The sequence below is a fragment of the Pholcus phalangioides genome, unplaced genomic scaffold (assembly GCF_987345545.1).
Source record: "Pholcus phalangioides strain wild (caught in Gottingen) unplaced genomic scaffold, Ppha-v1.0 ptg000007l_1, whole genome shotgun sequence".
In the NCBI taxonomy this organism is placed as follows: domain Eukaryota; kingdom Metazoa; phylum Arthropoda; class Arachnida; order Araneae; family Pholcidae; genus Pholcus; species Pholcus phalangioides.
The window spans coordinates 49,614,242-49,638,481 of NW_028301600.1; the positions used below are offsets into that span (position 1 = coordinate 49,614,242).

General features: G+C 36.5%; 1 protein-coding gene and 3 non-coding genes across 12 annotated transcripts in view; 2 read left to right on the plus strand and 2 right to left on the minus strand.

Annotated features, from left to right (window-relative positions):
* LOC149085427 (dnaJ homolog subfamily C member 4-like) overlaps positions 1-24,240 on the plus strand; it is an 87,917-nt gene that overhangs the window by 34,892 nt on the left and 28,785 nt on the right. For 7 of the 9 annotated variants that reach the window (XM_089233420.1, XM_089233429.1, XM_089233424.1 and 4 more), the window contains 3 exons: positions 6,344-6,405; positions 15,338-15,428; positions 16,986-17,161. In XM_089233420.1, the coding sequence (XP_089089546.1) occupies positions 6,386-6,405; positions 15,338-15,428; positions 16,986-17,161 (287 nt within the window). In that variant the 5' untranslated portion in view covers positions 6,344-6,385. Of the gene's footprint in view, positions 1-6,289; positions 6,406-15,337; positions 15,429-16,985; positions 17,162-24,240 lie in introns of all 9 variants that reach the window. The other 2 variants (XM_089233421.1, XM_089233423.1) reach the window with 1 other exon arrangement.
* On the minus strand, positions 2,416-2,489 carry TRNAT-GGU (transfer RNA threonine (anticodon GGU)). The gene has a single exon. It is a non-coding gene; the product is annotated as a tRNA-Thr (tRNA).
* Positions 2,695-2,768, minus strand: TRNAT-GGU (transfer RNA threonine (anticodon GGU)). The gene has a single exon. It is a non-coding gene; the product is annotated as a tRNA-Thr (tRNA).
* Positions 3,101-3,174, plus strand: TRNAT-GGU (transfer RNA threonine (anticodon GGU)). Its single transcript has one exon. It is a non-coding gene; the product is annotated as a tRNA-Thr (tRNA).

Here is a 24,240-nt window from a genome sequence, read left to right on the forward strand (position 1 = left end):
GGGGGGTTACTGTTTTGCTGACTTTTGCTGGGAAGGGGGGTCAAAAATGGCTGAAAATGTGCTTACGTAATACTTGAATGGCCCCTTATAACTCTGAAACATGAAATGTGAATGAAAACATGAAATATTCATATGATAGAAATTTCCAATTTTTCAGTTGACTTGACCAGCTCAAATTTTAATCAAAGGTAACATTTTCTCTAATTTTCTTTCAGAACTAAACACTTTCGAAATTCAAATGGGGATAACTCCCTTGAATGCTGATCAGAAAACATATAATACTGTAATAGAAGTTTCATGAATTAATATTCATATGATATCATTAAAAGTCACGAAACTTTTTTAACATCTGCATCTAAGTTTTCGAGATAAATGAAAACAAAGTTTGATTTGGGTCAAATTGACCCACTCTGCGGTTCTAGTGTTAATGATGAGAGGGTATATTCCTGAGCTAGTAAAAATCTTCTGAAATCAACATGTGAAGTAGAAATTTCCAATTTTTCAGTTGACTTGACCAGCTCAAATTTTAATCAAAGGTAACATTTTCTCTAATTTTCTTTCAGAACTAAACACTTTCGAAATTCAAATGGGGATAACTCCCTTGAATGCTGATCAGAAAACATATAATACTGTAATAGAAGTTTCATGAATTAATATTCATATGATATCATGAAAAGTCACGAAACTTTTTTAACATCTGCATCTAAGTTTTCAAGATAAATGGGTCAAATTGACCCACTCCTCAGTTCTAGTGTTAATGATGAGAGGGTATCTTCCTGGGCTAGTAAAAATCTTCTGAAATCAACATGTGACGTAGAAATTTCCAATTTTCTGTATTATATATATGTATTTAAATATATGTATCTAAATATGAATCATATATGCATTTAAATATTCTTCTACCATTACTACATGCTACGTGTTGTGCTGCTTTCTACTTTAGTAAAACAAACATATTCCTCTGGAATGCATTTTTCACTTCTATTGTAAATTTAGCAAAAGGGGAAATGTAAGTTTAGCAAGTCCCTTTTGAAAATAAGTTCCTCAACCCAAGAATTTTTTTTGTTCTTTGTGGACAAACTTGTGCTGACATTTCTGGCAATACCTTGGGCTGTCAAATTAAAGTAGGGGAATAAGTCGGGTCAAAACAAGCAAAATAGAATATTATTTTTGAAGCATTGTTTAGATTGCTGCAGAAAAATGACACAATGCCAACGTCTTTTCACTGCACCTTGTTTCCAAAAAGAAAAAGAGAAGGAGCATAATGTCGGAAACCAGCTTCTGACTGGACTGAGAACATGGTATAAAGTAAAAATATATTCAGTATCTCATCTTCCTTTAAATTCTCCTTCATCCAGTTGTGAAGCTGTTAAGTTTTTATCTTTATACAGTGTAGTGTATAATAAAACTTATCTTAGAATTTTTGGCTCTTGAAACGAATGAAACATATTTTCATAGAAACCTATATAAAGTCGTGTTTCTGCTTAGGAATGTCATCCTGCAACATATCTTCGTTAGCTCAGGTGTTACTGAGATTAGCTGAGGTTTTGGATTATAAGCATATTCACATAACAAATTATGCTTGCAAACCAAAGTTCCACTCTACAATTATACCCTAACTTATGGTTCCCCAATTTGCATGATTTCAGAGTTTGGTGATTGTCTGTGTAAAATGCACATTGCTGAAATGGTAGAGATTGTTAAGTGATAATCTAATAAAAAATTTGCTTTATTCGATCAGTACATCATATATAATGAAACTGCACTGATTTTTGATAAAATACAAGATATAAAGATGAAATTTTGCAGTGATTTATGGCATCTGCCATTTTCACTGGGATGGTCACAGTTTCGTATCTAAAGTTCAATGTTATTGCCAATCTCTAAAAAAAATGTTTAACTTAATAAAAAAAAACCTGTTTATTATATGGAACTTGTATATTAATATATTATACATAGTGAACATAAATATAGCCAGACCCACACTTATATCAAACATAAATATAATGAAGTTTTACTTGTATCAAAGTTTTTGTTGGCACTAAAAATTCATAAATTTGACTTACATTACTTTAATCACTTTTATCATCAATAACAATCTCCACAAAGTATCTATGTACAGTGAAACTTTACTACAATGATACTCAATATAATGCTAAATCCTGTACAATATTTTTTCAGATCTTGTTTGGAACTACCAAGTGTTAACTACCTAATGTTAAATTCCTCTTGATATAACAATATCGTTTACCTTGAAAAATCCCTCTATAATGACATTTTTTTAAAATATTTTGAAATTACTATAACAGTATTTTTTATAGAGATATAGATGGCTTTTTTCTCAGCCAGAGATATCAAGGAAACAGTTATTTTCCGGATATTATGCTGAGGTGAGCTCGGAAAGAAAAGTCATCACGTCTCCGCCGGGACTCGAACCCAGGCCCTCTTGCATACCGGGCAAGCATGCTACCATCTACACCACTGGAGACACATGAATCTGCCTTCCAAATTTCACGCACTGTGTCGTGAGGCGCTGAAGTAGAGGCATTAGTAGCCTCTCTTAACTTCAGGAAATGGCCCCCGGGTGGGACGGTTTAGAGAGATATAGATGGCTTTTTTCTCAGCCAGAGATATCAAGGAAACAGTTATTTTCCGGATATTATGCTGAGGTGAGCTCGGAAAGAAAAGTCATCACGTCTCCACCGGGACTCGAACCCAGGCCCTCTTGCATACCGGGCAAGCATGCTACCATCTACACCACTGGAGACACATGAATCTGCCTTCCAAATTTCATGCACTGTGTCGTGAGGCGCTGAAGTAGAGGCATTAGTAGCCTCTCTTAACTTCAGGAAATGGCCCTCGGGTGGGACGGTTTAGAGAGATATAGATGGCTTTTTTCTCAGCCAGAGATATCAAGGAAACAGTTATTTTCCGGATATTATGCTGAGGTGAGCTCGGAAAAAAAAATTAATCATGTCTCCATATATCTCTCTAAACCGTCCCACCCGGGGGCCATTTCCTGAAGTTAAGAGAGGCTACTAATGCCTCTACTTCAGCGCCTCACGACACAGTGCGTGAAATTTGGAAGGCAGATTCATGTGTCTCCAGTGGTGTAGATGGTAGCATGCTTGCCCGGTATGCAAGAGGGCCTGGGTTCGAGTCCCGGCGGAGACGTGATGACTTTTCTTTCCGAGCTCACCTCAGCATAATATCCGGAAAATAACTGTTTCCTTAGTATTTTTTATATTTCACTCAAAATCTCCTTTAGTATACAATAGAACATTGATTATCCGAACATCAATTTTCCGAACAACTCGGTCAACCGAACACCTTTTCAACCTAACTCATTTTCAGTCAACGATGCTGAACACAGTTGGTATTTTCTTGGAACTTGAATCCTCTTACCTCCCAACTCGATAGCCTCGTTCTATTGTACAATAATCCACTTCCAAACAATTGTACATACAGCACCTGTGAGCTATAGATGTAAACAGTGGCAGATCTGGGTACAGTATATGCAGTTACAAACAATTGACAGGCAAACAAACATGTGAATAGGAGCAGCTTTAGCTGGCATCTTTTTTCTCGTCTATGAATTCACCTTAATCCTGTGGGTGTGCCTTAATGAAAGGGGGGCAAGGGTCTTCTTGACAACAAAACAGTTCTTGTCACAATTTTTTCGGGGGAGTATCTTTCCTATCTTGCTTAAAACAGATATTTTTCAATATTTCTTTAGCTTTAACAGTGTCAACACTTTTCATCGCTCTCAAGTGCAGAATGGCGACAAAACGAAAACGTGTTGTTTTAAACATCGAAAAAAGTGGAAATTGTGAAAAGATTGAAAGCGGGTGATGGTGGAAATTTGCAGCTGAATATGGACTAGGTGTGACAATCCTCAGTGATTTAAAAAAAATTGCGATAAAATAGAAAATTTTGCAGCCAGTTTAAAAACAGCAGACAGACTAAAGTCTCACAAAGGTTTAGAGAGTTATGCCCATATTTTCATGGTTTTAACGTAACCACTGAAGACGATTGAAATCTTTCAGATTGGAAAGAATGCTTAGATACGCTTCAGAAACCCCCTGTATTCCAGTCCTGTCATGAAATGATGTGTCGCAGTGGTTGAAAATTGATAGCGACAATCCAGGATAACATTTTTTTGGATGACAAAGAAATAATTACGAAAGTGAACGATCAAGTTGATCAGGATGACTGTGAAAGTGATGAAGATGAACCAATGGCACATGTAATAACGCACAGTGAGGCAGAACAGTGTTTCATAAGATGTCTCGCGTGGTTAGAATCGCGGCCTAACACTGATCCGCTTCAATTTTTATTGTTGAAAATATTACGGGATGAGACGGCAAAATGTTGTATAAGCAAGTTGAAGCAAGATGGATTTTTTTTTTCTTTTGTGATGCGCTGCCTTTTTCATTTACTTTTCAGAATAAGTCGGTTAATTTTAATTATTTTAAGGTTTTTGTTGCTGAATTTCAATTTATTCCTTTGTGTTATTGAATTAGTTTCAAAATAAATTTTCTGAACTTTTCACTTTTCTGAACACCCTTTGATCCCGATGTGTTCGGATAATCGATGTTCTACTGTATTTTTAAATTCCTCATCAGTGTTAGTTCTTTCCATGGCGTCTAATAGCCATTGGTATTTTGCACTATCCACCCTCTGAAAGCATTAATGGAGGTGCTGGAAAGCTACTTTCTGGGAATACATAAAAGTATTGTGCAGGAAACTACTTTTATATATATATATATATATATAGGGTTATATATATATATATAGGGTGGAACAAAAATAATGGATTTTATTCAACTAAATGAATTAAAAAATAGTTCTGCGAATAAATACTTATAAATGTTCATTTCGCCATGGCTAACAACACCAATTCAGAAACGTTGCATAGAACAGCATGAATTTGGTAGTGTCTGATAACAATGCTACTACTTAATATAAAAATAACCCTTCTACAATATTTTTTTCTTGGTTCACATAGTATTGTTATATTCAGGTTTCACTGTATAATAAACTCTTGGGGATGTTGGGAAATTAACACAGATGCAGCATCAAGTCCATCATCTTTGATTTTGCTGCTGCATGGAAGAAGATGAAAGCCATGCCTGACCATTCTGATGAAACAAATGAATCAGTAATGGATAAAATTTCTGAAAGATACAGAACCTGAAAAGGAATTTCTCACTTTGAAATTCCAAAGGTTTTGAGATCCTATTTTAATTCAATCATATGGATGGAAAATCAGTGTATCATGGGACTTGTAGATTCCACTCAAGGGCCTCAAGAATGAAACATGACAAAATTCTAATCTCATATTCCATGATGCCACAAATGTAAAACATTTGAGAATATTTGGGTCATAGACAGTGTAAATCCTTTTATTACTGCTACATTCACTATATATATCCTGCTGGAATAAAATAAACCTCTTATTTTCTCTCTAACTGTGAGATTGTAATAAACTCTACAATATTAATGTCATAGACTTGATCAGAAGTGAACCAAAAAATTACTATAAAAAAGACTATACCATTCATAATATTTTATTTTGTTGCTACCATATTAATTTTGATGAAGTTTCAGTAAAAAAGGCTGCTATACATGGGTCAGGTATACCTGTACAAACATACCTGAATGTGTGTATGAAGACCTGTGCAATTATTTTGACCTGAACAGTCAAAATTCAGTCATTGGTTTCTTCATTTGAAATAATAATGTTCCTTTGACTAAAAAATCTGGTTGAAAATTTCTATACGGTAAACTTCATATTTGATGGAGTAATAGAAACAAAGGGGGTGTCCATTAAATGTTGAAAGTCTGTTAAATCTGATTATCTTAACACAAAGCATAAAGGTGCTACACATGTTCAGGTTTGCCTGCTCAAGTGTACCTGTACAGGTATAAATATTTAATTCATGTGTGATTATTGTGTATTTCTCTGTATATCTATAACATCTGAGGAATTAGTTATAAATTTTGTTTGTTTCTTGTTATTGTTTATCTTTAATCATATCAGGTTTAAGGCTTCCAGCATAAAGTTTGGCACAGCTTGACATAATTTCTCCTTGTGTCAAAAAAAAATTAAAATCAAATCCAGCATGAAATAATTATTGATTTTATTTGAAACTACTCCATGCATGCAATAAATAACATTTTTATAGCATATATTTACATGGCTGAATTACTTTGATTAGTTCTTTGCATACTTAATGTTTTCTAATTATTTTTTATCTTCAATAAATTTATATCCCATTGTTTATAGTTCTAAATAGCATCTGTTATGGATTTTTTTTTATTAAAATATGATGATGCGCAGGAGCTCAATTTCAACAACCTGGAGTGTCTATTTTGAGAAGTGATGAATTCATCCACTCGGAAGTAAAAAATTTTTTATTCTTATATTCATTTAAAATATACAGTCAACTTCATAATGAGATTACCCTGTTTGTAAGATAGAGTTATATATACTGAAGAGCCAAAAAAACTGGTACACCTGCCTAATATTGTGTAGGGCCCCCGCGAGCCCACAGAAGTGCCGCAACACGACGTGGCATGGAGTCGACTAATGTCTGAAGTAGTGCTGGAGGTAATTGACACCATGAATCCTGCAGGGCTGTCCATAAATCCGTAGGAGTAAGAGGGGGTGGAGATCTCTTCTGAACAGTACGTTGCAAGGCATCCCAGATATGTTCAATAATGTTCATGTCTGGGGATTTAGGTGGCCAGCGGAAGTGTCTAAAGTCAGAAGAGTGTTCCTGGAGCCACTTTGTAGCAATTCTGGACGTGTGGGGTGTCGCATTGTCCTGCTGAAATTGTCCAAGTCAGTCGGAATGCACAATGGACATGAATGGGTGCAGGTGATCAGACAGGATGCTTACGTACCTGTCGCCTGTCAGAGTCGTATCTAGACGTATCAGGGGTCCCATATCATGCCAACTGCACATGCCCCATACCATCACAGAGCCTCCACCAGCTTGAACAGTCCCCTGTTGACATGTAGGATCCATGGATTCATGAGGTTGTCTCCATACCCGTACACGTCCATCAGCTCGAAGCAATTGGAACCGAGACTCGTCAGACCAGGCAACGTATTTCCAGTCCTCAACAGTCCAATGTCAGTGTTGTCGGGCCCAGGCGAGGCGTAAAGCTTTGTGTTGTGCAGTCATCAAGGGTACGCGAGTGGGCCTTCGGCTCCAAAAGCCCATATCAATGATGTTTCGTTGAATGATTCGCACCCTGACACTTGTTGATGGCCCAGCATTGAAATCTGCAGCAATTTGCAGAAGGGTTGTACGTCTGTCACGTTTAATGATTCTCGTCAGTTGTCGTTGGTCCCGTTCTTGCATGATCTTTTTCCGGCCGCAGCGATGTCGTAGATTTAATGTTTTACCGGATTCCTGATATTCACGGTACACTCGTGAAATGGTCGTATGTGAAAATCCAAATTTCATCGCTACCTCGGAGATGCTATGTCCCATCTCTCGTGCGCCGACTATAACACCACGTTGAGACTCACTTAAATCTCGATAACCTGCCATTGTAGCAGCATTAACCGATATAACAACTATGCCAGACCCTTGTTGTGTTATATAGGTGTTGTCGATCGCAGCCCTGTACTCTGATTGGCTCCATATCTCTTTATTTGCATACGCATGCCTGTACCAGTTTTTTTTTCTCTTCAGTTTTACATCGAAAGTGTATTTTACAAGAGTTACTCTCAGTCAAATAAATGTGAATTATGCTATATGTGATTTCTTATAACATTCAGTAGGAAATTCATTAAGCGCTCAGTAGTTTTTTGATCCAATATTTTCTTAGAAAGTAAGTAAAGAGAGAGAATGCATAACTTTTTTGCTGAGACTTGATATTTCAGTTTACATGCTGAGTTTAATGATAAGGTAAACCTTAGAGCCTTTGTATTAGTGAAAATAAATCTTTTTCCAATCTTGCTAATCTTTCCCCCTTTGTTCAGGGTGCTGTTTTCATTACTACTTCTTATACAGGTGATTTTCAGCTGTAATGATAAATGTGTTGTATCATTTCTTCTATGCACATCATCATCATTCTTTGGTGTCCCATAAGAGAAAAGCCTAGGCAAATTTGCCCATTGCTCTAACACCAAGTGGATTAACATGAGTTGTGGGTCATGTGAATATGAAGAGAACATTATTCTGAAGAAATTCTCAGAGTTTGGTGACCGCTCTGGGAACGAAAGTTATGGTATCTCGTACCATTATATTGAATCCCTGTATGTGGGAGATTATGGAGAACCGCAACCGATAAAGGCCATATCAGAAAAATTGAGGCTGCTCCTGTCTGCGATACCCTTTTTTAGAAAAGGAGCAGAGGAGGTCTCAGAGATATGGCAGAGAACTCAACATGAAGTTATTGAATAATAACGCATGAGAGTTTTTTTTCAATGTTAAAGCAATAATAAAACAATGAGATTCATCCAGACCCCTCAAAATGAAACCTGCCCCCCAACTTTTCCCCATGAAAGTATCTGCCCAATGTCACCTCCCTGGGTACCCAGACCCTGTGTGTTGGGAGCACTGGGAAATACCTCTCAGTACATACACATAACTTGGTCCAGTCCAGATATATTCAGGAGTTGAAAACTTGAACACCAAAATCGTAACCGATTTCCATCATCCAAAATTTTAACCAATTTCTGTTGCATAGGGGTAATTCAAGTGTTATGTCAGCATTGATGGGGGGGGGGGGGGTTCAGGTATGCTGACTTTTGATGCCAAGGGGGGGGGGGTTGAATGATCCTTATGTCATCAACCACCCTTTATAAAATGTGAAATATTCTTAATGGCATCTTTACTCAGTATGTCAAAAATGAGAAAAACCTTTCTCTAGTTTGTAGTAACTAAAGTTTCTTATAATAACATGTAAAAGTATTTTCTTCCGATATTTTAATTTTTTTTTTAAATATTTTTGCATCAAAAAATAAATTTTTGATCATCTGGAGTGGGGGGCATAGAGAGACTCGTGCCCCCCTCCCCCCATATACATCTGTGATCTTAATATGCATTTAGAGGGGGCAGAGCTGAGGACACAATGGGGGGTCAGAGTTTTGCTGACTTTCAAGGACAAGGGGGAATGGGGTCAAAAATGGCTAAAAATCTTCTGACATAATACTTGAATGCCCCTAACTGGTCTATGCCATCATACACAGTTCCTATATCAATCAATGTCATGGCAACACAGATCTATATTAATCTTTGTTGTTTGTACATTTATCTTGAAAGAGACAGATCTATATCATGAATCTGATATAGAACTTTGTCAGGTTTATGATAGTAATTGATATAGTTAATGGTTTCATAATATAGATTGATGCAATTTTACATCAGAATTACAAGATTGAAAAGTGTGAAAATTTAAGTAATTCTGAAAAAAATAATTTATTGTTCCAAGTTTTCCTTTAAACCAAAGACAATTAATATGGGATAAATTAAATATTTGACTGAAAAATTGAAGACAATCAATTAATTGCATAAATAGTTTGCACAATATAGGACAAGATCGTCCTATATCATAGTTACAACATCTGATATTCCTTGGACATTTTGATATATAACAGAGATGCCAATGACGTGCTATAGTGTGTCAAATACCCAGAATTTCGGAAAAAGACGCATAAAAATTTGGTTCACGCATTCCCCAGGACACTGTTCTTTCCTAGTTCCAAGAAGAGAAAAACCCTCCCCAACTTTTTCCCTTTTCTTTTCTTCTTTCTAAAGTTTGTCATGATTGTGCAACCTTAAAAAAGTAGTGTTACTATGATGTACAAATGAAGTATTTTACTGTACTATATTGTATTGATATACATGCAGTTTGTTGACAAATAAGATAACGGATATCTTGTTGCATCCCTGAATGAGGGGCCATATACCGAATTTTAAAATTTCGTTGTTAGCTGATAGTAAAAGAATGTATTTTTTCCCCACTATTTTAATTTTATACAAAAATATTTTTAATTTTTGTTCTTGGCAGGGGAGGCCCCTCCCCAGATTTCGCCTTTGGCAAAAATCCAGGTTTGAAACCCATAATTGCGCAGTGGTGATCAGCTGAAAATATAATTTTCTAAGATTTTCCAACTTTGAGTTGGCTATTCCTTCGAAAAAAAAGCTCTAGTTGTCATGACGATTATACAGACCTACAACACAAACATGTATACATTAAATTTTAAATCCATGCATTACCAATTTGGAGGGTAGATGAAAATAATGTAGAGCCCTTATCAATTACAAAACGACAATACCTTAATTCTAACGAAAGTCAATATATTGTTGTAGCAAAATGATTCACAATACTCTATCATTATATTCGACAGCGAGCAAAAATAACGAGATCATATAACATACAGTGATCAACATGCAGCGAAAAAAACAAACTATAAATACTTTTTATAACAATAAGAAATAACGCCATCTGGCGACATATATCTAATTTGCATATCAGTACAAATTTTACTTTCAGCCCCATCGTACTGATACAAATTGAAACTGTAACAGCCCTTGTAACAAAAAATTATCAAAAATATAATCACAACACTGTCAAAGTTTTTGCTTAGATAAACATTTGGTCAACATATCCGCAATATTTTGTTTACCGGTAATATGTAATAACTTAAACTTTTCTTGATCTAATAATTTCTTAACAAAATAAAACCTGATGTCAATATGTTTTGTTCTTCGATTTTCATTACAATTTCTAGAAAAATATATTGCACTTTCATTATCACAATAAATTCAGGCTATAGGTAATGGTAATTCTAATTTTTTGCAATTTCCTAAGATTCTCATTAACCAAATTACTTCTTTCACAGTTTCTGACACACACACACAATGCTATAAACTCAGATTCCATTGCTGATAGTGCTACACTACTTTGTTTTGAACTTTTCCATGAAATAGGTACATTTCCAAACATCACAATATATCTACTTATTGATTTACGATTGTCTCTGTCTGATGCCCAACTGGCATCTGAATAAGCAACTAGATCAAAACTTCAACATTTACTCAGATTTATAGTTTAATTGGCAGTCCTTATAACATAATGCAAAATTTGACATAACCTTCTCCAATGCATTTCATTCAGATTGTTACAAAACTGAGATAATAGCATTACTGAATACAAAATGTCAGGTATTGTTTTGTTAGCTAAGTAAAGCAGTGATCCGATCAAATTTCTATAGAAAATATTACATATCTCTGATTCTTTAGAACATTGAATCACTATTCTGGGATTCATCAGAATTTCAAATGTCAATATTGGAGTATCAGTGTATTTTTCTTGGAGTAAATTAACAATGTTTCTGATGCATTAATAATTTACCATTGACAATTTCAAATTGATCTCCAAGAAACATGTTGTTGAGGCCACTAGATGGCAGTAGCATACAGTTGGCAAGAGGCTGTTGCCTTGGGTGGCTGTGCATGCAACTCAGTATCATCTCAGCGACCAAACTGACTACAACGCGGCTCATGTATTTTTTCCCTCTCATATTTCAATAAACTCATAATTTGTTAATTGCATCTAGAATTGTCCCTTTAATTATCGATAGTTCGTTCAGCAGAATATGCAGTGCTAGTTACCTTAGACCCATCCTGAAAATCACGCCACGAGATCATGAACATTTATGGTGCCGAAACCCAGGAAGAAAAACGCAACCAGCAACAACGGTCTTCAGATGGAATCTTTGGTAAAGAAACGAAGTTCGGTGAAAGGCAAGATCACAAGGCTTTGCAACATCATCAAGCCGAATCTCAACAGTGATGATCTCCCACGGCATCAGCTGGAAATCTATCAAGATCAAGCCAGAGAACTGTGGACAGAGCTCAATGCCTTGCATGATGAAATTGTCATCTTATCAATGGATGAACATCTGGTAGCCCATGAAGCAGAATTCGGCAAGTTGGATCAACGATCTTCACTTCAGTACCTTGACTGGTGTTACTCCTACCAGTTATAGTGAAGCTGTAAGTTTGCCTGAAGAAAAAAAGTGGCATCATGCTATGGAGGAAGAAATGAGGTCTCATGAAGAGAATCAAACCTGGGAACTGACAGAACTTCCTACCACAAAAAAGATTCTTGACAACAAGGGGGTTTACCAAATCAAAACAAGAGCATATGGATCACTTGACAAGGTGAAAGCTAGGCTTGTCACAAGAGGTTTTGCTAAGAGGAAAGGTCGAGATTATGATGACTTGTTTTCACCCGTTGCTCATTTTGATACCCTGCGTACTGTTCTCAGTGTTGTGGCTTCACATAAATTGTATTTTCATCAATTTGATTTGGAAACAGCTTTCCTGTATAGTTTTTTTTTACGAGGAGATTTATATGTGACAACCAAAAGGATACGATGATGGCTCTGGTTGAATGTGCCATCGTTCGCGTTCGCTTTATGGACTAAAGTAAGCTTCTTGATGCTGAAATCGTCAATTCATGCATTTCATCACAAAGTTGAATTTTCAACCGTCTCAGGCTGATCCATGTTTGTTTACCAGAAAGACTGAGGAAGAGATATTTATCATTGCTCTTTATGTTGATGATGCATAGATCAAGCAAGTCAGAGATAGACAAGCTGATCGTTGATCTGAAGCAAGAGTTCAAGATAACTGATGGTCCACTAGACTCGTTTGTGAGTGTCCACGTTAAATAGAAAGAAAATGGAGACATTTTCATGTAACTCAAGGCCTCTATGCTGAGAAAATGCGAAGATAGTGCATCGTTTTGGTATGGAGGAAGCTAAGCCAGTAGCTACTGCATGTGAAACCACTAAAGCTCAGGAGGGAGCTGATCCTGTTGATGTTCCTTATAGAGAAGCAGTTGTGTGTGTTTACAGTATCTAGTGGCAGCTACTTGCTCTGATATCTGATATAGCTTTTGCTTTAACTTTTGTGTCTCAAGCTTAGTGTAAACCAACAAAAGATGACTAGATTCAAATAAAAAGGATTTGCAGATACCTTCGTGATACTACTAATGTATCGTTCATCTCTATGATCAAACTTCTGTGTTTAAAGTGATGCAGATCATGATGGTGATGAGAAAACTCTACAGTCAACTTCTGGAATGGTCTCTTTGTATTCAGGTGCTGCTATCACCTGGTGGTCAAGACTTCAACACAGTGTAGGCATGTCCTTGATGGAAGCTGAGTATGTAGCCACAAGTGAAGAATAATCAATTTGTGTGGTTGCAGGTATTGTTCAAGAAGCTAATTGGATTCGATGACATTCCAGTTCTGTATGTGGACAACCAAAGTGCTATAAAGCTGGTTCAAAATCTGCAGATCAAAGCATATTGACGTTCAGTTTCATTCAGTGCATGAAAAATGTTAAAATAATGTTTTGTCTAACGTATGTACCGTTCGGAGATCAAAAGGCAGATATCATGATGAAGTCATTGTCAAAAGTAATTTTTAATTGTATTCATAAAGGTATTAGGCTTCATATGTGGAGGGAGTGTTGAGTTACGATATCTTACCAACCTTAGCTGTAACTTGGCAGCTATGTTATACCACCAAATCGGTTCGTTTTGTTGCCATTCGATATGCATACTTAGAGTGAGTAAGTTGTGTACATGCATGAGTCTGTTATATGATGTGTTTTCTGTTTTCTTTTGATTTCACTTTATAATTAAAGTTAATAATTATGTTGTTCGTATTGTGTGTCAAACTCTGCCACACCTTGCGTTAGTGAATCACAAGAATATTTCTAGAATGATACTAATTATGTGCACTGAGTTAAAGAAAAGTTACTGTGAGGAATACTCAATGTCGTACTGTATAGTCCTCTAACACCTAGAGGTGAGACTTGGCCACATCATGTCACAACACGTTAGACGGTTTTATTAAATTGTTGTAGGTGAAATGATTGCACATTGAGAATAGCTCATCAGCAACTGAGATTTCATGTTTGGCTTGTTCTTTCTAGAAAAGAATGGAATCATCTGACATGACATGCTGTAGCCAAGTCTCATCTCATGGTTAGAGGACTATATCCACTGTGCAGTACTCAGAAAAAGTATTATGATCTGAGTTGTGTTTGTTAGATTACACTTAGGTCACCGAAAGGTAAGTAATTATGTTGACTAATGAAGTAATCTGAGTCTCTTAGCATTGGCGTCGGAGCCAGGGGTGCAGTGGGTGCTCGAGCACCCACAGGTTTGAAACACTTCCCGGTCTCTTAGCATACTTAATAACCATATTTATCCATTGAGAGGCATTTATTTCTATGAAAGTGATGACATATCCCAGGATGATAATGTTAGGATACATTGACCTCAAACTGAAAGATTTGTTGAGAAAGCTCTTTAGCAACCTTTTCGAAACTTGGATTGGCACTGATCTTAGTCTAATTGAGAGTCTGTAGACCTTATCAGAGAGGAATCTAAGAAGTAATTTGCTTTTTCGCTGATCTATCAAGGACCCTTCTGAAATAGTGATGTAAATTAAAGTGGAAATAAGTGTTGAGATATTGCATGACCTCATAAAAGTACTTTCATGACAAATGCATGTTATACTTCATGCTAAAGGAATCCAATCAAATATTAGTGTTTAATTAGCACAGATTACTATACAGAATATATTTCTTTTTTGGTGAGGCAGTGTAATATTTTATTGAAAACAGCAACAGTTTAACTACCATTGCACACTTGATGAATATCAGTGAATCTGTATCAACATGAATTATAGAAAGAACCCATAAATTTTCCTTTAAAAAGACTTCATTGATATTAAAAATTAAAATCGCAAGGCTACTTTTAAGAAAAATGTGTTAACCACCAATTAGTATCCAAAAAGCTTTACTTTTATTTCAGGTTCAGATTGTTCAGAAAAATTTCTTTTGCTGATTTTTTTTTTGAGATATCGCTTATATGCATTTTTCAGTGTTTTTCATCTAGTTAGAAAAAACTGGTGGCAGATGGCAGTATTATACATAACAAGCATTACACAGAAACAAACTTCACATCAGGTTTCACTTCACATACATGCACATTCCAACATGTACCAATTTGTTAGAGGTTCCGCAGAGGAATATGGATGAAGTACATGTATGGTTTAGTAGTAGTGTTTTTTCATCAGCATTTTTTTCCAGCCATCTCATTGGGCATTTTGCCTGTTGTGGCCTTGCATTCAGTGTATATGCATTATGCGTATCTATCTTATGCATATATGCATCTATGCGTATTTGCATTCAGTGTATATGAGAAAAGTTGTGGTTCTAGATAAAAAAAAAAGGTAAGAAAAGTGCAAATAAATGTATTTTTGAAAAGTTTTCTTTTATTTTTACAGAACCCTCAGAACATATTATGACATCCTTGGTTTGGAAACTACATGTTCACCAAAAGAAATAAGGGATGCTTATATAAAACTCTGCAAACAAGTATGCATGTTATTTTTTTCTCATGCATTCATTTCATGACTAATTATTTCATTTAAGATTAAGTTTCTTGTTTGAGGATTTCACCTTATTTTTGTTAAATAATTACCTAAGTTCTCAAATAGTCTGAGCAGGTATCTAAAATGAAAAAAAAAATTGTCTGGCCGCTGAGTATTTGGCGCACCAATCAATGGTTCAACAGACCTGAGCTGCAATTTTGATGAGTAGAAATAGAAGCACAGCTGTTGAAAATGTTTTTCATTAGCAAAGATTCCCTGTTTTGACTTCATGAATGAAGACTCATTCATTGCAAAATGTAATAAATTTTGATATAAACCACTTTCTTAACATGGCTCACTCTTCAATTCACTTTTGTTTACTTTCATCAAATATGATTTTTTACCCATTAACTACTTCCATTGTCTGCTAGCAATTGTTGAAATATTTGTATGTTTCCATTGAAAATAAGATTTAGAAAAAAAATCACTTGCAAAATGATTCCTGCAACTTCATCTTCTATGTATAGGGTGATTATAAATTAATTAGGGTTTAATAATATAAATTACTACTCAGCATTAGAATTGAAAAATAAAAGTCACCTAGTCTCCACCAGGAGTGGAACCCAGACCCTCTTTCATTCTGGGCAAACATGAAGGGGGCCATTTGATGAAGTTAAGAGATGCTACTAATGCTTCTACTTTAGTGCCTCACACCACAGTGTCTGAAATAAGGAAGGCAGGGTCATGTCTCCAGTGGTGTAGACAGTGGCATGCTTGCCGGTAATGCAAGAGCCCGGGTCTAAGTCCCGACAAAGACCAGGTGACTTTTCTTTTCCAGTTCACCTCAGCATAAAATCCAAAAAATGTCTCTTCCTTTATTCAAATATATTAACATATATACCACCAACGGGGGGGGGGGGGGTGCAAAAAGCCATAAAAATCCACTGCGGATCTGTGATTCTCCCATAGGAGATTCTCCTGCAATCAATGTATCACCATGGGAAGGGGCACGCAAAGTTTTTCACTACTGGTCCTGCGACTACCACAATTTCACAATTTTTTTCTCTGTGGTCTGATTGTGTAATCACTGATCTCGGACCAGCAGACCACCAATGATTTCGACCGATGCTTATATGTGAGGTTTTCAATGCCCTCTGACAAGCAATGAGTTGGACAAAACACACAAAACAGTTTGGGAGATATACACAGTGGTAACCAAGGTTTTGATTTCTAAAGAAAAAAACAGTACCAGACGTCACAAACAGAAGAGGTTTTAGCTCAGCAAAAGAGTATAATGTGTGATTTATGAATGAGTAATTGCCAAATGTGACAGCATAAATCAGTTTTTAATATTTTAATTTGCAGAAACATCAAAATGTGCCAACCTATAAAAGAAATGTTTATGAATGAGTGATAATAGTTATGCCAGTTTGAAGAAGATAATAGAGTTATGCCAAACTGAAAAGCTATGCATAACTTTGTCAGTTTGGAAAGGAAAAACATTTAATTACTTTTTTATTTTTTGTATATTTTATATTAATCCTGCTCAAATTTTCTATAGTTGCACCCAGATGTTTGTCCTGGAGATGCTGCTCAGCACAAAAAATTTATTGAATTAAATAATGCATATGCTACATTGATGAACGAAAAGAGTCGAGGCATTTATGATGGAAGTCTCATAAGAGGAAAGAGTAATTTATACTCACAAAATTCACCAAATAACATAAATTGGTACAAGTAAGTCAGTCAATCAGACACACTTTATTTATCAAATTAACCAATTTGATATATTTTTTACCAATTTTTCACATGCAGTTATGTTCTTATAAAATAGAATTTACAACATTTTTAAATTTTAAATTGAAAAGCATGTAAACTTGCTGCTGATTTCATCATTGTTGTTGTTCTCTGCCACTTCAGTTGAATAAAAATTAAGTTTAATTACTGCTTTATTATAATTAATTTAATAAGGAATCTTGTGATTTTAGCTATGAAGAATAGAAAACTATTTTAACCCTTTCAGTACCACATTATGGAAAAATGAAATAATTATCATGTAAATTTTTTTGTAGGTCATTCTAGTTCTAACTAAGCCCTGGAAAATAATAATAATAATAATTCTAAAAATTAGCATGTTAAAAATTGGAAATTCCTTTACAATGAAATTTTGTTATAACGAAGTGATTTCTTCAGTATCTTGGAGTTCATTATAATGGGATTTGACTGTAGTTCAAAGTTTCCAAATTTGAATTTAGTAATATCTGTAGCCATTTATTTTATTTTTTATGGTCATTTCAAATTAAAAAAATTAGGAAGCTATGGCACTTACAAAAAAAGACACCATGCTTCAATGCAAAAGTACAAACTTAATAAAGAGGAAAAATTAAGTGGTATTGTAAAAGAAATTGACATCAGAAGAAAGAAGATGAGAAACAAGAATAAAAAAGCTCGACTATTCAAAAATAATGAAGAAAGTTCATTCAAATCACCATCTTCAGTATCATACAGTTGTCCTAATACTTTTTATAAAGCTAAAAGAAATTTGCTAAGTACACCACACCATAAAAAAATTGTAGTAAAGCAGCTTTTTGACATATTTTGTGCCATTGGACATTGGGAAGAAAATATGAATCAAAAAAGAAAATTCATCCTTAAACAAAGAAACTGACTTAAAACGGGTTATTACATGAATATTTTCATGCAAATAACATCAGCTAGATCAAATTCATGTTTTATGTCTTTTCTTGTTATGTATGTAAACCCACAATTATTCAATCTCCACAATATGGGTAGAAAAACAGGATATTTCTACAAATGCAAAATTACATGTGTATTTGGCAGGACAGTATATGAGGAACTCTTGCTGATATTGTATGAATATCGTCTTGAATTTCCAATTAAACAGGGTGCCAATTATGAATTGATTCTTTTATCACAGCAGCTGATTCTACAAAAAAAAAAAAATTCCAAAGTACTTTGCTCTACTATTTTTTCTCTTCTATTTTTTCAAAAGTTTATTCATTCTTCACAATTGAAGCTGTCAATTTTCATCTCTCTGTTCACCTTCATTTCTAAACTTTCTGACATCTTTCTGGAACTGGAATATTCTGACTGGAATATTTTTAGCAAGATTATTTCAAAACCATGTGAACAGTACCTCTTCTAATTCTTTGTGTTCGCCATTTTGTAGTTCCATATATTTTCCCGGGTTATTTTTCTTAATACTGCATCCCTTATTATCTGAAATGGAAGGTGGTTTGGGGCTGAGTAGTCAGCAAACCAGTCTTTGGTTCAATGACCCTGTTTTTGAGTCTCAGTTAGTGCTTGAGTGCAGGGATGTCGGAAGATATTTGCTCGTGTTGTGCGAGCAATACCATTCAAATTAAATACAAATACAAAGCCACAACAGGCAAATTGCCCAACGAGGTGGCTGACTTAAGAACATCATGGATCCCCGAGCCATTTTTTGGAGGCCCTACCTACTACTGCTACACCACACATGCACCCCCCCCCCCCGCGCGTGCGGAACCCCCAATGAATCGGTACATGCGGGAATGTGCGTGTACGTATAGTGAAACCTGACATGAAGTTTTTTGTTTCTCTGTAATGCTTGTTATGTGTAGTGCTGCCATCTGCCACCAGTTTTTCTAACTATGAGTGAAGTGTTATGATTGAATGATTTATCGTTGTAGGACTGTTGCTCTCTGTGGTGAGACTTTTCAACTGGGAGATCGACTCGCATTTGCGCCTTGAAGTTGGGAACCACAGAAAACCAACTTCAGCCGACCACCACTGTGGGGTTCAAACCCAGATCCTTGCATCGCGAGTCCGTCACTATAACCACTCGACCACCACAGCGGCAGCCAATAGATAATTTATAATTTAAAGTGCCCTTCCAAATATGACTAAGAAATTTTTGAAATTCTAAATATGGATCCTAATTTATTTGGCATTCGTTTTGCCCCTGAAAAACATACTAACAAAAGTAAAAAAAACCTGCTACTCTTGGCTGGTATACTGGCTTGCAGAAAGACAAGAGTTTCTCAATGCAGATCCTGCTCATCATTCCTATTCAAAAACAGCCAGTGTCTACTTATCTCCTTCTTTATCCCCAGCAGGTTTTTCTGAGCAGGGATGACACCCCACTTTGCATTGTCTCTTCTTTTCATTTCCTGGAACAGCACCCCCCCCCCCTTTTACCCCAACATGTCTCTGCAATGGGTTGCTCAAATTCGTTTTGAAGCAGAGTGCTTTTTTTTGCTTTTATTATCATTGCAATCACAATTAAGCGGCAGCCCCACTTCTTTGGAATGGCTATTGTCCAGTAGTCCAACCTACAGTAATTCAAAACACAGATTGGGCTGTACACAAAAGGACTGGATTGTGGGAAAGAGGTGTCAACTCTCTTCATAAAAAATATAATGGGGGGAAAAAACGAAATTGTGTGTTGTACTCTGAGAATGCACACATATGCCCTTTCTTTTGTTACTCATCTCATTGAGAACCCCAGAAATGTCGTCGCAAAAGACTTCTCCAAAACTAAACAATTAAAAAGAAAGACTGGATAGACCTCGCTCCAGGCCAGTCTTTTTACACCCACAAACCTTTTTATTCCACCAGCCTCCAAATTTGGTGGTGACCATAGGTGCCGGAGCCTAGGGGCTGAGGCCATTTGACTTCCCACCACCCCAATAAATTTTGTAAGAGGGCTAAGTTCCCCCCCCCCCCCAATAATTTCTGAAAAAACAATGCAAATGCACCCTTACTCTTCTGTGTTCGTGCATGAGTCCCGTGTATACGGGACGACCAGTAACTTTCAGCCCCACCCCAATGTTTTCTTCATGTGGGGGAAAAACTATAGTTCACAAATTGCTTGTTGTTAAACCCACGTTCCCACATGTTCCATAAATTTTAGGCTTCCTGGTGATCTCCACCCCCCCCCCCCCATGAATTTTCACTGTCCAATGACAAGCAGTTTTGAGATAGGTTAGAAAAGGCTATCATATTTTTACTTGCTTTTGTTTAAGATACGCGCATTTTCATAACCATTTTGCCATCAGTGTTTATTATTGGTAATTGGTTATTATGGGAAGTTCTCATGCAGAGCAGAAAAGAGAAATTATTATAAATTTTTTCTCAAAGAAATTGCATATTGTCATTGATGAAGGGGAGCAGATTTTATACCTCATTTCAGTTGACTTTTATCTAAACATCTTTCTCTATTGTATTAACTTTGTAATAGTGTGTATTCTGTCTTTCATACCCAGGGATACTGTCTCGTACCAACAATATATTTTTTTAATGAAACCTCACTTCAACGATGCTCGGTACACCGATAAGTCCCTCTTTCACAATATTTTTTTTCAAATTATTTTTGGAAATGCCCGTAGTCTAAGTAAACTTTCTCCTGGTGTAACGGTAATCCTTCTACAGTAGTGGTTCTTAATTTCACTCTAAAAATTGGTACAGGCTGATTTTTTTTCAATACAATTTGAGCATTTTTAAAATTGGAACCATTTCTTTATGATGAATGCTTGATGAGAAAAAGGCCAAGTTAGGACACCCTGTATATTGTTGTACCAGCTGGAATCAATATGTAAAGAACATTGAAACTCAAGGAAACAGTTATTTTCCGGATATTATGCTGAGGTGAGCTCGGAAAGAAAAGTCATCACGTCTCCGCCGGGACACGAACCCAGGCCCTCTTACATACCGGGCAAGCATGCTACCATCTACACCACTGGAGACACATGAATCTGCCTTCCAAATTTCACGCACTGTGTCGTGAGGCGCTGAAGTAGAGGCATTAGTAGCCTCTCTTAACTTCAGGAAATGGCCCCCGGGTGGGACGGTTTAGAGAGATATAGATGGCTTTTTTCTCAGCCAGAGATATCAAGGAAACAGTTATTTTCCGGATATTATGCTGAGGTGAGCTCGGAAAGAAAAGTCATCACGTCTCCGCCGAGACGTGATGTTCAGCATAATATCCGGAAAATAACTGTTTCCTTGATATCTCTGGCTGAGAAAAAATCCATCTATATCTCTCTAAACATTGAAACTGTTTCCCAAATTTCAAAAAAGTTATGTAGTAACTTTTTTAGTTTAGTTTTTGAATTTATTGAAAAAAACAAAACAAAAATGAATGTTAATAGTAGCCAAAAAGAGAAATTAAATAATAAGTAAAAGAGTTTATAAAAATTAATACATACAGATAATTAATGTCATTGATTGAAGAAAAAATAACGAATAGAAAATTGATTATTCAAGGAGGTGCAGGAAGGTAAGCCATATTGCATTTACTTGGGGTGCAAGATGGAAAAAAGGGTAAGGGCCACTGCTCTTCAGCGATATATTTTCTTGGTCCGCAAAGAACAAAAGGCTTAGATTTGCTGTACCAGTGGTTTCCAAATTGTGTGCCGTGGTACCCCCAAAGCAGAATGTTTTGCCTTGTTCTGCAATGAACCCTCGGCCAACTGAAATATTTCGACAGCAAAAATTCTCACAATAGTGTTTTCTATATTTTCTCAAAATTTTTAGAGATTGTTCTGCAGTAGCACTGAATGTTCTGCGACTTATGCCGCAGATTTCAGCATATTCTTCTTTGGGGCGTGGTACCATGACATTCTATCCATTCAGTAATTCAATGGTATGATTTATTAAAACATTTCTTATGATAAACTGTACATCTGTATTCTTAAACCTTTTCACATCTGTGGACCAGTGAAAATGTGTGAAAAATTTCATAGACCAAGAAAAAAAATAGAGGGGAAGAGAATGAATTCACAGACCTGGTGATGATTAATGCAGAAATGAAACCCAATATTGATAAATCTAGAGTCAAGGAACAAGAATTTTTAATTAGTTACGGCATCGGTTTTTCTTTGTTGAAACAGAAAAGTTCATATGCACTGACTGGGTGTTCAAAAAAGATAATTTTGCAGTGTATTGCAGGAAGTATTATAGTTACATTTTTTTCTATTAGGCTGGACTGGAACTGAAATTTTTTTTTCAGCTGCAGTACAAACGGCACTGTGAACCGTAAATGTTTGGAAATCACACATCGGACTACACTATATGTACAGTAGTACACAGGACGGCAACTAAGGGGAGTAGGCAGGTCTGATACCCCGGGCGATGAACCAGAAGGGGGGCACCAAATTCACTCTTTAACTTTAGCTTCTTCTACATTACAAAGGGCGCCAAAATGCTGGCTTGTCCCGGATGACAAAGTATCCAATTGCGGCCCTGGTAGTACTTAATGTTGTGTGTACAACCAGAGCCGCCCTTAGGGGTGTGTGACAGGCAGTGGCGTCGGAGCCGGGGGTGCTCAAGCACCCACACTTTCTTGTAGAAACGGGCAGAGCACCCACAGAAATTGATTAAGAAATAAAAATCTCCTATATAGATTTCTGATTGTTTTTTTGCAAATATCTAACATAAAAAGTAAATAAAAAAAAAAATTTATAGGAAAACTGCCTGTTTCCTCTCTCTACGCGTCTTTTGAATCTTGCTGGAGTCTCCGTTGCCATCACAATTCATAGAGCCTTTAGGCGCCGATACAGCAAACATATTACTGTAGTGCTCTCACACCCCCACTTTCTCACAATTTTTGCTTGTGACCCTTTTCCCTGTTTTGCCTAAAAGGGATGGAGGTATCCAGATGCATATGTTTTGGGGTGGTGTCAGAACCCGGGGGGGGGGGTGCTGCTGCTGCTTGAGCACCTACAGTGTTTTGCAGTAAACAAAACCCTAACAGAAAATAAAAAAAAAATTTTTTTCTTCACCCTATACGTCTTGTTCTGTCGTGTTGCTCTACTTATCCAGTGGTTATTTTTACAACTTCAGGCACCTACGATGGGCATTGTTGAAGCCACACCCGCTTCGATTCTGTCCACGCAGGTGTCCTTCCTTTACTTCGGAGTAAAAGTATTTTTCATTCTCCCTCTGTGCCAATCGTAGCTGCCCGAAGCCATGCATGTCTGGATGACATCTGGAGACAATAGTGCTTTGGTCCTTTGTTGTTCCTGCTGTCGGAAAACTCAGAAGAATCTCTTTTTTTTGTTATTTTTGTTTGAACGTGACCCTTGGGGGAAGGAGGCTTCCAGACGATGCAGCAGGAAAAGAAAGATTAAAAAATATGCCAATAATGATTGAAACCGAAACAAGTACACTCCAAGAGCCATATTTTACTTATCGAGTTCGGGAGCCTGGGCCGAAACGTTTTGGACAAAATACTGTATGACTAATAACACAGACAAATAAACAATAGCTAAATAAAATGCAGTGAAACCTCAATATAATGATTTTGGATCAAGAAAAGTATCGTTATATCGAGAGGCAACGTTATCATCACATGCCCTGAAATTTCTGTTGCTGTTGGCATCTTTTCTGAATCGCCGTTGTTAATACCACCAAAAAATGTGCTTTTGAGTATTTGTTCACTGCAAAAATAATTTAATTGATTGATAAAATTCATCTGAATGTATTGCCCCCGTAAAGAGCTTAATCGCAATACGCCGTGGCATGGTCCTCACATCCTGTAGCAGGGTGCCTAATCTGGGATCTTTGGCGGCCTCTACATAGTAAGTTTACAGCGTGAAAAATCAAAAAATGACAAGAATCATCCCGGGCTGAAACCCTGCCAGCCCCACCAATGTTGGGGGGGGGGGCATACAGAGGTGCCCACATGAGAAAAACATTGGGGGGAGGCTGAAAGTTGCTGGTCGTCACGTATATTCGAGACTCAAGCACGTACGTTCCCGGAAAAAGTTGAGATGATGACTCTGTAAAAAACCAGAAAAAATTCCTCCCGAGAC